Raw genomic sequence first — 15,119 nt, 5'->3', positions numbered from 1 at the left:
CCACACATCCACCACCCATCACCTACCTCTCATCCACCAGCCATCACCTACCACTCATCCACCACCCATCAACTACCACTCATCCACCACCCATCAACCACCACTCATCCACCACCCATCAACTACCACTCATCCACCACCCATCAACTACCACTCATCCACCATCCCATCAACTACCACTCATCCACCACCCATCAACTACCACTCATCCACCAACCTTCCACCAGCCATCACCTACCATACATCCACCAACCATCCACCAACCATCACCTACCACTCATCGACTTCCCATCACCTACCATTCATCCGCGAACCATCCACCATCCATCGCTTAACACTCATCCACCTCGCATCCACCACCCATCAACTACCACACATCCACCAACCATCCACCAACCATCACCTATCACTCATCCACACCACGCATCCACCACCCATCACCTACCACTCATCCACCAACCATCCATCCACCACCCACCACCTACTACTCATCCGCCAGCCATCGACCACCCGTCACCTACAACTCATCCACCACCCATCACCTACCACTCATCCACCACACATCACCTACCACCCATCCACCGCACAGCACTAACCACCCATCCCCCACGCAACCACCAAGCCTCACCAACAACTACCTACCAATCCCCCGTCGCCCAGTGCCTATCACCCACCGGCATCATCTTCGACCTTTAACCCTGTAGATTCACGTTTGTTGTTGTGCCAGGCTTAGAACAGATGCAGGTTCACTGATATTTCTAGTCTGTCTCACAGTCTCTGAACCATCCCAACTGCCGAGCCCTCCTTGCCATGAAGCAAGTCTAGATTCCCTCAGGTTCAGGTTCTGAATCACCCATCTCACTTGGGGCTCTTTTTCAATTTAGATGGGATTATGATTATTAGTCTATAAGGCCTGTTTATACGGCGAAAATATACACATGTGCAAATTTATGATACCTCGATAAATATTCGTTCACTCAATTACTCATGCCACACTCTCAAATGGATCACATGACGAGGAAAAAGGGTATAAATAACATTTTAATCAGCATATCACCCCACACTACAGATAGTGTCCAGAACGCCGTGTACCTGTGAACACTTGACTTGATATGTTCACGAGAAATCCTTAGAACAAAAGGCTTCAAATATAATTTACATCGCCGTCATACGTCATTTACAGACACATTTGCAGGTATGTCAAAGTGTTCTTTTTACTGTAAAACCCATATGACTAAAGGCGGGGACAGCCTTCAAAATGTTTGTAAGTAGCTGCCAATCTAAGAGCTAATAGCCAATACATGTACGTTCCAGTTAAAACTGCGTAACGTTGATTTCGCTGGTACATTTATGACTGGAATGATTGTATACTTTCATATTGTACTGCAGAACGTCCATTACCATTTTATTAGCAACTAACTGTTTTATTGACAACAACTGTATTTCGTTTGACGCATGAAGCGAGTTACGAGGCAGTGAATGTGTTGACTGACGCTGTCAGAAAAACAACAGCTACCTGTATGAACATTTGTCACTTAAACAGTTCCGCAACAATTTCATCTCTGGCTGCAGATGGTGCATGATACGCTCACCATTTTCGCGAACACATTGATAGTGATTCATGCTCATGATTAAGTCGGAACTGTACATTCCTCTGTGCTGTCAGCAGGTATCTCTTATGGTTGGAGAAAGGGTTATATTTCTATGTATCATTAAACCAAAAGTAATTGAATCCGGTTGCTGAAGACCAATTCTAACCCGGATCCTGTGTTCTGTTAATGAATCCCTTCACAGTAGTTATAGGTGTGATGCGTGACGCCCATTTCAAGAAAATATCAAGTTCGATCTAATAAAGAAAACAAATATTACAATTTGAGAGAAAATGGTCATCACTATTGCATATATTCCCAGCGTAATATTAATGAAAATTCCAGTATGTGTAATGGCTACCCATATGAACTTCTGTTCTGTTGCATTATGTATTTTGCATATTTGTATCTACTGATTTGAATGAATAAACAATATAATAATAAGTTCGATCTTACGTATGCACTTGATACACAACTGTAGTAATACACCGAGAAGCATCAATGCATCAAGAATTTACAAAGCCACTTTTATTCTCCAAATCAAACATACATACTTTCACTATTACGCTGACAAGACCAAAAAGCGTATTATTAGTGATTATAAACATGGTTGTTTTTTCATATTCCAGGTGTGGTATTCAAGTTCCTATACTGCACATTTAAAGCATCATGGCTGTAGGATTGTTCTTTGGATAACAGTTTGTACAGTCGGGTTTACTGTATCGCTGACCAGCTTTGACGAGGAGGAAAATGTATCATGTGGACACGTGTTTAAAGAGTGTTTCAAACAATTGTGCAAATGTTCTCCAAACTGTGTTACTTGCATAAATAGGGGGAGACAACTTACACGAATTCCGGATATACAAACTTCAGTAACAAAACTGAACTTTTCATCGAACTACCTAGGAGAGGTAACAGGAAAAACCTTTCGAAATATTACACAGTTAAAAATCCTAATTCTTCCAAACAACAGCATCACCTACATTTCTGGTGATGCATTTCAAGATATGTCCCGGATGGAAGTCCTGGATCTTAGGTACAACAATGTACACGTTAAGGTTCTTCAGAAATCATTCAACAGTTTTCAAAACACCGGGGCGGTGGGGTAGCCTCGTGGTCAAAGCGTTGGCTCGTCACGCCGAAGACCCGGGTTCGAATCCCCACATGGGTACAATGTGTTAAGCCCATTTCTGGTGTCCCCCACCGTGATGTTGCTGGAATATTGCTAAAAGCGGCGTAAAACCAAACTCAGTCAGTCAGTCAGTCAGTTTCAAAACACAGTTCGCTCTATTGATGTGTCAAATAACAAATATTTTCGAAATCTTACGGAAGACTTTGTGCATGGGCTTTCACAACTCAAATTAAATACTCTTATAATTGAACACAATTATATCACGCATTTGAATTTTTCTGTCATATCTCGTCTGAAGTCACTCCGTGATCTAAGTGTGGCTCACAACGACATTTCTTGGACATCAGCTGATGTTCCCTGGTATTTGGTCAATATTTCTTTCCTTTCAAATTCCCTGACAGAGCTTCCTAAATTTTGTAGTGATATCAATTATTCACAACTTCGAAATTTAGATATAGGTCAAAATGCCATTGAACATATGTCAAATATTAGTTTGAAATGTCTTACAGATTTAGAATATGTAACTTTCGGAGACAACCTTTTTTGGAGGTTTTATTCAAATACCTTTTCATCATTGTCAAATATTCAACATATTTCTATTAACAATGCTTTCAGAAGTTACTCAATCGATGAGGTGCTGGAGGAATATACGTTCAATAATAGTGCAGTGAAAAAGCTTATTCTTTCAGACATTGCTAAATTTGGATATTTTGATGACCTTGTTAACCCAAAGGCACTGAGAGGATGTACGGAACTTGCCTATTTGGACCTGTGCTACAACGCTATGATCTATTTAAACAACAGCTATCTTCAAAATCTCCTTTCTGGACTTGACAAATTAGAGGTGCTACGAATGGCAAGGTGTCAGTTATCCTTTTTTCCCAGTGTAATATCTAATCTCCAACAACTTACACAAATTGATCTTCACGGAAACAGAATTATGTCTGTACCTCCAGAAGTCTTCACTAACTTGAGAAGACTCAAAAGTTTGAATCTCTCACAAAATTCCATTGAGGTCGTTAGTGAAGCTCCATTTCCTATACCAATAAGAAAGCAGTTGTCAACAGTGAACATGGCTTTCAATAATTTTGTCTGTACTTGTGCTAATCTTTGGTTCATTACGTGGACGAAGGAAGAAACAAGTAAATTCATTAAATTCCCTGAGTCCTATCAATGCGGATACCCACTGAACCTCAAATCAACGCTTCTCATTGATGCCAACATCTCTGAAGAGATTTGTCGAATCTCACCTTATGTGTTTCCCATAATCTTTGGTCTGTCCTTAGTTTCAACCGTGTTGGTAGTAGTTCTCTCCATTGCCTACAGATTACGTTGGAGCATTCGCTATTGTGTGCACATGTTGACATACAAAAGGAGGAAGCCAATTGATGAAACGATATACATATATGACGCCTTTGTGCTGTACTCTGAAGGTGATTCCCCTTGGGTAAGAAATAATATCATACCAAGGATTGAACTGTGTATCCACGAAAGAGACTTTATTCCTGGAGAATATATAGTTGATAATATTGTAACCAGTTTGGAAAGGAGCAGAAAAGTCATCATGGTGCTGTCTAATTCTTTCATTCTCAGTTCATGGTGTCAGTTCGAGCTGGCTCTGATCCAGAAACGGGCTCTGGAGAAGGACGAGGGTTACCTGTTGGTGGTGTTGCTTGAGAACATTGAGTCCCGAAACATGACGTCATCACTGTATGCCCTCTTCCAGACGACTACCTATATTACGTGGCCAGAGGAGGAGGAGGATAGACGAGTATTCTGGATGCGACTAAAACAATGTCTGCAAGGATAAGAGTTAAACGATAGACCTCAAAATATTCCCTACACAGAAATTAAACAATCAGGGCATGGACTTATTGTGTGCTGTCTGAATTTGAGGTTTCTTGCTTTAACATCAGCACTGGAACAAACTCATATACACTACAACATACAAGTATACTGAACTGCAAAAGAAACGCCACCAAATGCACTATTTTGTTCTAACAAGGTGGTGTTTTTCTTATGATTGTACCGTTTTGTTAACATATTTTTCAATCCAGATTGACAGTTATTACCAACATCACTGTGTTTTCTTATGAAAAAGCATATCGACCAATCGCACCTAAAAAGGCAGACGTGGTAAAGGGTTCCGTATGACATTCGTGAAAATGAAAATGCACTTGCATATCGTGACAACCCTACCATTGAAAGCGAGTCCCAAACTCGCCTGAAATCATTCTTGTTTTGAAACAATCGACTTACGCTAGATCAGAGGAACCCAAGCCTGCACGTAGGGTAGCCAACCGGTTTTATATGTTCATGTTAGGACAATCTACCGACTGCAGGTGCGGTATCATTAACAGCATCCAAGACAGTCCACACAGTGGACGACCTTCAGTAACACCATAATCAGTTGGTGGTGATCTATAGCCCGTATTTATTTTGTACTGTCTGTAGTGATTTAATTTTACGGTAGCGTACTGGGTTTAAATTTATATAACTGTGATACTCTAGTATTATTCGATGACAGGGTTTTACGTTCTAACTGTATTAATTTTAATATTGATATAAATTAGATTGTTCTCGTAACGATATAGCTGAAATATTGCTGATGTGACGATAAATAATAACTCACTCACCCCAGTAACTTCATGAACGTCAAGATCGACAGATTGTGCGCAACCATCTGAAGGATCACTTCACCAGAGCGACGGAAACAGTACGCCAGACCATTAGGACTCACAACAGACCCATTAATGCCAATACAGTGCGTCGACGTTTGCGCGGAAGACACCTCTGCTGTCACAGACACTCCTCACCGACTCCAATGGGCAATTCAGTATCGAAATTGGCGTTATCCACAATGGAGAACTGATGAAAGCCGATATGTGTATCGACAGCCCATGTCAGAGTGAGAGTATGACTGTTAATGCTAAATACAAGTTATGTTATATTCAGTAATGTTCAGCATTGTTAAACCAGGCATGAATGAGTGTATTGTCCGGTGGCCTAGTGGTTAACACATTAGACTTGTGATCCAAAGAGCTAGGGTTCAAATCCAGCGTAATGGCAAAACTTTTGTAAATTTAATTAGTAAATATATAGCCTCATTTTCATTATTGATGGTCACATGACCTAACCCTTGCACAAAATCTTCATGCAAAGGCTGATTCACTGTGCTATCCACATGGTCACTTGGCTGTCTGCAAATCTCTCCGTATGGCAACACAAATTTTCTTAAACCTCATCGATGGACCGAGTCATGTCAACGATAATAAGCCAATGACTTGTCACCGACTACCGAAAATCGTAACATTGATAAATCCCTGTCGATGCGAGTTTTCGAGTTGTGTTCTTGCATCTACATTTGTTTAAGAAAATTTGCAGACAGTCAAGTGTTACATGGGTGGTCAGTAGCATCCAACGTTTAGCAGTGGCTTCTGATATCCTTGCAAGTTTTACACCACCGTGTAACGTGTGTAAAACGTCTGGAGTGCTCAAGGTTCAAGGGTGAGGCATGGCGTCACAGGGCAACGTTGATGATGATAGTCACCTCTACAGCGAGGAATGGTCACGTCGTCATTCTTCTAAGGGGCAAACAACGTCCATGGTTGGTGGTGTGAACACTGACAGTGGGGGTGTCGGTGATAGTGAGAACACCGAGAGAGTGTCGACAAATATTGGGATGCAGTTACGTCAAAACAGAACTGTTACAGAAAAAGGCAGAATTGAACATTTGAGAGTTTTGAGAAATAAGACTGTTTCTTCTTTATCAGCATGTACTAAGAGTAAAAATGAACTTGATCGTTTGAAAGAAAACATTGACAACTTGCATTTAGTGAAATCTGGTCTTGACAACTTTAATGATTTGTTGATATATTATAAATCATGTGTAGATTTGTATTGCAGTCAACTTGAGGAAGAAGATAGAGCTTTGGTGAGAGAGAGTTCGAATGAGAAGGAATCATCATTCCTATGCTTCAGAGACCCGTTAGTAAGCTGGGTCCTATGTGCAGAGAGAGAAATGGCTAATGAGTTACATGAATCTGCGTCACAGAAAGGTTCAGTGAGTACTAATAGATCTTCTAAGTCTAAATATTCACACCGTTCTGGTAAATCAAGTTCAGTTAAATCTTCACATACTCATGAAAAAGCGAAACTTGCAGAGCTTCTTGCAGAGAAGTCCATGTTCCAAGCTCGTGCCCAGGCTGAGATGAAGCTGAAAGAAGTGGAGCTTGATACCAAGATTGCTAAGACAGCCGCGAAAGAGAAGGTGTACTCTGAGGCAGATGCTGCAGGTCAAGGTCAAGGTCTAGGTGATCCCACTGTCACATTAAGATCTGTCACGACTCCGTCGTCACAGTACAATCAGATCAGTCAACAGAAAATTAACCCTTCTGCAGCAGACTTTTTGCCAGTAAATCAGAGCTCATTGAATCATACCTCTCATAATCCGGGTGCTAGTATTCCTGTTGATAATCAGTCCTCATTGTTTAACCATGCTGTTCTAGAGACACAAAGACAGATGTCCCATGCTATGTTTCTTCCCAAACCGGAAGTGCCCAAGTTCACAGGAGACCCGACAGAGTTTTCAGCCTTCTTCATGGCGTTCGATGCCAGGATTGCTCCACATACGTCAAGTGAGGCAGATAGACTTTACTACCTCGATCAACAACTTCAAGGTGAGCCCAAAGATCTTATATCTGGTTGTCTTCATATGGATCCTTTAGCAGGGTATGCTGCTGCAAGAAACCTGCTTTGCAAAGAGTATGGTGATCCTTATAGAATCTCGACAGCTTATATGAACAAGATTCGTACTTGGCCTAATCTTAAGAATGAGGACAACGTAGGACTCAAGCAATTCTCTATTCTTCTGACAAAGTGTTATCATGTAATGAGAGGTATTTCTCATATGATTGTCCTTAATCATGCACCAAACATGCAGTGTGTTGTTTTGAAGCTCCCGGCGTATCTCCAAAGCAGGTGGAGGGATCGCGTTACGACTATGAAACTGAATGGGAAGGAGGAAGGAGTTCAAGCATCTCGTTGACTTCATCGACTTCGCTGCAAGATCTGCAAATGAACCTATCTACAGTAAACAGGCACTGCTCTCCAAACATGATGATACAAGTCGTAAGGATAGGTTCTCTGATAAGTATAAACAATCAAACAAGTCTCAATCCACAAGTTTCGCTACTCATATCGGAAGTGAATCACAAAGTAAAAGCAAAGGCATCTCTTGCTTTCACTGTAAACAGTCTCACGATCTTGACGACTGCAAGTTATTTCTACAAAAGACACTTTCTGAAAGACGAGAGTATTTGAAGGAGAGTAACCGGTGTTACAGTTGTTATGGACTTAACCACATTTCAAAAGGTTGCATGAAAAAAAGAACTTGTAAACACTGTGGCAAACGTCATCCTACTGCTTTACATGATTACAATTTTCAATCAAGACAGGGGCAACCGGACTATGTTTCAAAAGAGAAGTCATCCACTGGCGAGTCTAATGTCATCACTGGAGCTACGTTCTGTGACAATCAACGATTCAAGGTTAAAGAGACTGTGCTTCAACCTATACTTCCTGTTAACGTCCGACAGAATGGAGGCGATAGGGTTGTGCAAACGTACGCCATGTTGGACAACGGCAGCACAGGATGCTTTATCACAGAAGGACTCAAGGATGAACTTCAAGCAAAGTCAACACCAACGTTGCTGAGGTTGCAAACGATGAACGGAACAGGCCTCATCAACACAACAGTGGTATCAGATATTGTGATCTCCGACCTCTCTGATAGACAGTTTGTTAGTTTGCCACGCACATTTTGTAAAGATGTAATGCCTGTCGGTCACGACAATATTCCTAAATCGGATGCTTTGATGCAACTACCAGGTCTCAAGAATGTTGCTGAAATGATGCCGCTGTATCGACCAGACCTGAATATTGGCCTTCTTATCGGCAGTAACTGTTCAGATGGTCTTCGACCTCTTGAAGTCACCCCATCATCTGGCAATGGACCTTTTGCTGTGAAGTACAAACTTGGTTGGACAGTAAATGGCCCTCTTCAGGTCAAGTGTAATTTGGAAGACAAATCAGTTGTCTGCAACATGGTGGATCTAAAGGAACATGAGAAAGTATCAGAATGCATCACCCCTGACACTGTGCTGAAGTTGTTTGAACTAGACTTTAACGAGGCTGATGTTGGGAAAGTCCCTGGTGAACGAGGCTATTCCATTGAAGATCAAAGATTTATAAAGGAGACCGAGGAAAAATTGAGGTTCGTAGATGGGCATTATGAAATTCCTCTTCCTTTTCGTAACGATTTAAATATGCCATCAAACAGGGAGCAAGCTGTAAAAAGGGTACTTTGGCAAAAGAAAAAAGATGATGAGCAATGCACAGTATCATAAAGATTATGTTGCATTCATGGATACACTGCTGGCAAAGGGTTATGCCATTGAAGTTCCTGCAAACGAGATTACTTGCCAACCTGGACGCGTCTGGTATCTGCCACACCATGGAGTGTATCATCCGAAAAAAGCTGAACAAGATCAGAGTGGTCTTTGACTGTAGCGCCAAGTATGGAGGTTTATCAATCAATGATGTTCTTCTACAAGGCCCCGATCTTGCCAATTCTCTCATTGGTGTTTTAGCTCGTTTCAGAACAGACCAAGTTGCCTTCATGGGAGATGTAGAGGCCATGTTTCATCAAGTCAAGGTTCCACGGGAGCACCAGGACTATCTACGGTTTCTGTGGTGGCCTGATGGTAATGTTCATAGTGAGCTGAAGGAGTACCGCATGACTGTGCACACTTTCGGAACTGTATCCTCTCCCACTGTTGCCAATTATGCCCTGAAAAGCACAGGAGCCAAGTCCAGATCTAACTATGATGACCAGGTTGCACAAACGATAGAACGCAATTTCTATGTCGATGACTGCTTGAAATCTGTGGAGTCTGATGAGTGTGCTAGTGACTTGATAAAGAATGTAAAGCTTGCATGTGCGGATGGTGGATTCAACTTGACAAAGTTTACAAGCAGCAGCAAGATGGTCCTGTCCTCCATTCCTCAAGAACATCGCTCCAAGGAGATTCAAGCCGTTGACCTCAGTCGAGATGATATTCCCATGGAGAGAGCACTGGGGCTGCAGTGGGATACCAAGCTGGATTGCTTCAAGTACACGGTTGACTTGCCAGAGAAGCCGTTTACTAGACGAGGAATTCTGTCCATGGTGTCCTCCTTGTATGACCCTCTAGGTCTCGTCGCACCGGTGCTGCTGCCTGCTAAAAGAATCCTTCAAGACTTGTGTAAGGACAAGGATCTAGGCTGGGATGACAACATCGGTATGGAGTTCGCAGGCAGATGGACAAATTGGCTCCAGGAAGTCGAAATGCTCAAAGGTCTAACTGTTAGAAGATGTGTGAAGCCTCCTGATTTTGGTGATGTATTGTCTCAACTGTTACATATCTTCTCTGATGCTAGCTCCACAGGATATGGTTGCTCTGCATACATTAGGCTTTTTGACATAAATGGAAACATCCACACAACACTTCTCCTGGGCAAAGCTCGACTGGCTCCTTTGAAGACCCTGACTATTCCCAGATTAGAACTGACAGCTGCTACTGTGTCTGTGAAAATAGGACAATTTCTCCTGCGGGAACTGGATGTAAACATTGACCGTGTCACCTACTACACAGATTCAACAACTGTTCTGCAGTATATTCGCAGTGAAAAGAACAGATTTCCAGTGTTCGTCGCCAACCGAGTGAAGCTTATCAGGGACTTCAGTACACCAGAACAGTGGAAGTATGTCGATTCCAAAACAAACCCAGCTGACATTGCATCTCGAGGATCTAGCTGCTCACAGTTCCTGAAATCCATTGAATGGTTCAATGGTCCAAAGTTCTTGAGAATGCCTGATTCAAAATCAATTTCGGAACCTCAGAAAACAATTGAAGCTGCTGTGATGTCAACGTTGAATGAGACAGCGGATTCCCCTGGAGATGTTGTTAGTAAACTCCTCAATTATTACTCATCCTGGTACAGACTGAAAAGAGCAGTCGCAATCTATCGCAGGTTCTTCAACTTTCTGAAAAGCAAGTCTCAAAAAGGAAAGCCCTCAGCTAACGCTCTTTTGTCACTTCAAGAACTCATAGACTCCGAGAAGAGTATTCTTTCCTTTGTTCAGCACATGGAGTATGGCTCAGAAATCGCAATCCTCTCTAAGAACACAGAAATGGGTTATCGACCCACTGTACTACCAAGAAGTAGTCCTGTCCGCAATCTCTGCCCATGCTTTGTGGATGGTTTACTCAGAGTTGGAGGTCGTTTGAGCAATGCCAACATCAGCGACACCATGAAGCATCCTGTCCTATTGCCACGTAAGTCTCCTCTATCCGATCTGATTGTTCGTGATGTACACGAGAGACTAGGTCATGCTGGTAGAAACCATGTCCTGTCTGCACTAAGAGAGGAATTTTGGATTACAAACGCTAATTCTGCTGTCAGAAGTATTTTGAACAAATGTGTACTTTGTAGGAGATTAAAGATGTCCACCGGTCAGCAGATTATGTCCGATCTCCCGACCAACAGGGTACAGCCATCTCCACCATTCACCTGCACTGGACTAGATTGTTTTGGCCCTCACACTGTCAGAGAAGGACGCAAGGAAGTAAAACGGTATGGTGTCCTGTTTACTTGCATGGTTAGCAGAGCTGTTCACATAGAGACTGCCAACTCCTTCAATACAGACTCCTTTATTAATGCTCTTAAACGTTTTATCGCCCGCAGAGGAGCTGTGAAAGAGATCTCTTGTGACAACGGCACAAACTTCACTAGTGGAGCCAAGGAACTTTGTCATGCACTTGATGAAATCGACCAGTCTGAAGTTCACAATTACTTGTTGAAACTGAACATCATCTGGAAATTCAACCCACCTTCAGCCAGTCATATGGGAGGTGTATGGGAAAGGCTGATACGGTCTGTCCGTGGTGTTCTCAGCCCGCTTCTCCAAGAATACAGTCAACGCCTTGATGATGAGCTGTATAGAACACTCCTGTGTGAAGTTGAGTCGATTTTGAATTCTAGGCCTCTGACAACAATGTCCAGTGATCCGTCAGATGTAGAACCATTGACACCCAACCATTTGCTGATGGTAAGATCCAGTGCGTACATTCCACCACCTGGAGTATTTCAGGCATCTGATGTCTACGCACGCCGCCGATGGAGACGTGTACAGTACTTGGCAGAGCTTTTCTGGAGTAGATGGAGAAAGGAGTACCTTTTAACACTTCAGAAACGTCAAAATGGCAAGCTCAAAAAGGAACTTCAAGGTAAACGATATTGTTCTGGTCAAGGACGATAACCTCCCCAGGAATGCTTGGCTCATGGCTCGCGTTGTGGACACTGAACCCGACAGTCGTGGCTTTGTCAGAAGTGTGACCCTCAAGACAAGAGGTTCAGATCTCCGAAGGCCAATTCACAAACTAGTATTGCTCGTACCTGCTGCAGAATAAGTTGATTATCTCAGGTATTAAGTGTTGTCAAGACCAGTTAGGTATTCCGCATTATCTGTCTCCATTCCGTGTTTAACCGTTTCCCGGTCGTTCCCAGCCAAAGGTTAGGAACAGTCGTGCAAAATGTGCTCCACTGATGGATAAAAATGTTAACATTACGGGTCAAGTCAGTTTTGGACAGTGAAGCAGTGTTCAGTAACGCGTATGAACACCATGAGCACAAATGCAGTCTTCTACACATATTTGCATTGACCAAGTGAGCCTTTAAAGTTGCTGTTGTGGAATGTTCTGCCATTCTCTCTGTAATGCCTGCTCAAGGTCATCCAGAGTCTTGGGGTGAACATGGAGACCATAAACACGACGTCCAATAATGCCCGAAGCATGTTCAATGGGATCAAGATGAAGTGACCTTGCAGGCCAGTCCATATGTGTGATGTTGTTGATCTAAACAATATCTATAACAACTCTTTCTCAGGCATTATCATCCATGGACGGGCATTATCATCCATAAAAAGGAAGTTAGGACCCGTTTGTTGTACTAAAGGAATGATTACAGGTAGGTTTACACCGACCAAGGTGCATGTGTGAAGAGTGGAGCACATTCATGCCACACATTTTGCATGTTGATTCTGAGGGTGGTTGTTCGGGTGATGTTGTCAATGTCATCAGATAAATCAATTTGACAGTCACTAAAGGTTATGTATTCTTTGAATATTTACCTTTCAGTAACATGTCAGCAAAAATCGCTATCGAGATTGATAAAGATATTACACTGAAAATACTTGTTGCTTAATTTTTTGTGAGGAGTATATGTTATTGTTTCTCATCTCGAAACGGTCCCGTGAAGATCCGGATTGGAATTGATCTTCAATAACCCATGCTTACCGAAAGAGGCAACTAACGAGATCGGGTGGTCGCTGATTTGGTTGCCATCGTATCCCAACTGCGTAGATCGATGCTCATGCTGTTGATCACTGGATTGTCTGGTCCAGACCGATTATTTACAGACCGCCGCCATATACCTGGAGTGATGCTGAGTGCGGCATAAAACTAACCTCACTCGACTCAAAACTCATTACTGTTAGTTAATCTTAATAGTAGGTATGTATATTCATACTATACCTACCATCCATGTTGCGTTTATATAAAACTTGTTATTTTCAGTTCATGATACTTCTTCAGGCACATTTTATGACAGTCATATATCCTATTACATGTTGTGTTGACGTGTGTTTATCTAGCCGGGACGTTTTCCTCGTTTTAGAGTTCTCCCACATAGGCGCTGATAATGAGATATCTCAATGTTAAATGTGCGTTTCATTTGAACCCGCCTGAGTTTAGACTAAGACGCCAGTATTAACAGACCAACTACTTTGTGTAATAATTTGTAATTCAGAAATCTGATCCTGATCCTGATCCTGATTCCTGGGAATTATTCGGATATTACGAGGACTGAAAGGTCAGTGTTTTACTCTTACATATATCCAATATGCATACAGACGACCACATTTTCCTTTTGAGTAACGATATTTCATTCTATTGATATAGCGCTTACGGGTGATTTGTACAGAGTTCCGTCCCTTTTCCCGCCTGAGTTTAAACCAAGACGCCAACATTATATTAACACAACAACTACCTTGTGCAATAATTTGTAATTCAGTTCTTGTTCAACTGATAGATGATGATCAAAAAGGTTTCATGTCAGACAGATATATCAGGGAAATTACAAGACTAATTTACAACCTAATGGAATATACAGAATTCCATCAAATACCAGGTCTTCTGTTACCTATTGATTTGGAAAAAGCTTTCGATACGGTAGATGGTCATTTATTGATAAAACATTATCCTTTTTCAACTTTTGCGAATCAATTCGAAGATGGTTCAGAATTCTACATCAAGGTTTTGAATCAGATGTTCTTATTAATGGTTATGGAACGGATATGTTTGATATTCAAAGAGGTTGTCGCCATGGAAATCCACTCTCCCCCTATATCTTTATCTTATGTGCGGAAATATTAGCAATTTGGATACGAAACAACAAAAATATCAAGGATATTTCGATTGGAAACATTGAATATTTACTGAATCAATTCGCTGACGACACAACATATGCCTTGGGTGGTCCAGAACGTTGTATCTATGCATTATTCAATGTGCTAGATTTCTTCGCCAGATTTTCAGGTTGGAAGGTTAACATCGACAACACACGCCTCATTTGGATAGGATCAAAGAAAAGATTAAAAAATGAAACTATGTTCAGAACTAAATCTTAACTGCGACCAGGATGACTTTAGTCTTCTTGGAATCACTTTTACTCAAGACATAGATGATATGGTAGAGATAAATTACAAAGAAAAAATAAGACGCTGTGAAACGTTAATGTCCATATGGTCTGCGCGTAATCTGACTAAATTTGGAAGAAACACTGTTTTAAAATCTTTGATCATCCCAAAGCTAAAACTTTTATTTAGTACGCTTCCTGACCCAGATAATGAAACTACAAATAAATTCCAACAGAAATGTTTTAAATATATCTGGAACAATAAACCTGATAAAATTAAGGGAAGCCAAATTATCTGTGACAAACAAGATGGAGGATTTAATATGCCAAATATAAAGACATTAATGCAGGCTCAGAAACTATCAATGGTCAAAAGGTTTTCAGACGTAAGTCCAGTTGGTGCTATCTATTTATTTCTAATTTCCCAAAGTTTGGCGCTGGTTGTGTATTCGATATCTGGCGGAGGAATGTCTCCCACTGATCCATAATAAATATTATAGGGGTGTTTCAACTGCTTGGTGGCAATTTATATCTCGGAATGAAGCTGACCAAGACGTAAATGATACAAATATTTGTGTAGGATGTAAAAGAGTTTTTTACAA

At 41.5% G+C, this 15,119-nt stretch overlaps 2 protein-coding genes across 2 annotated transcripts; both read left to right on the top strand.

Moving 5' to 3' along the window:
• Nucleotides 1-1,002: 1,002 nt before the first annotated feature.
• Nucleotides 1,003-4,826, top strand: LOC124261552 (toll-like receptor 2 type-1). The gene is made up of 2 exons (XM_046695867.1): nucleotides 1,003-1,027; nucleotides 2,829-4,826. The coding sequence occupies exons 1-2, from the start codon at nucleotides 1,003-1,005 to the stop codon at nucleotides 4,529-4,531; spliced, it is 1,728 nt and encodes a 575-aa protein (XP_046551823.1). The 3' UTR covers nucleotides 4,532-4,826.
• A 1,409-nt stretch (nucleotides 4,827-6,235) lies between these two features.
• On the top strand, nucleotides 6,236-13,689 carry LOC124261551. Its single transcript, XM_046695866.1, has 6 exons — nucleotides 6,236-6,368; nucleotides 6,885-7,034; nucleotides 7,230-7,564; nucleotides 8,319-8,995; nucleotides 9,166-11,872; nucleotides 13,630-13,689. Exons 1-6 carry the CDS (start codon nucleotides 6,236-6,238, stop codon nucleotides 13,687-13,689), a joined length of 4,062 nt encoding a protein of 1,353 aa, XP_046551822.1.
• Nucleotides 13,690-15,119: the final 1,430 nt, after the last annotated feature.

This window comes from Haliotis rubra, unplaced genomic scaffold, assembly GCF_003918875.1.
Source record: "Haliotis rubra isolate DU_JTF1 unplaced genomic scaffold, ASM391887v1 Scf80, whole genome shotgun sequence".
Classification (NCBI taxonomy): domain Eukaryota; kingdom Metazoa; phylum Mollusca; class Gastropoda; order Lepetellida; family Haliotidae; genus Haliotis; species Haliotis rubra.
This window is presented reverse-complemented; position numbering and strand designations above follow the sequence as displayed.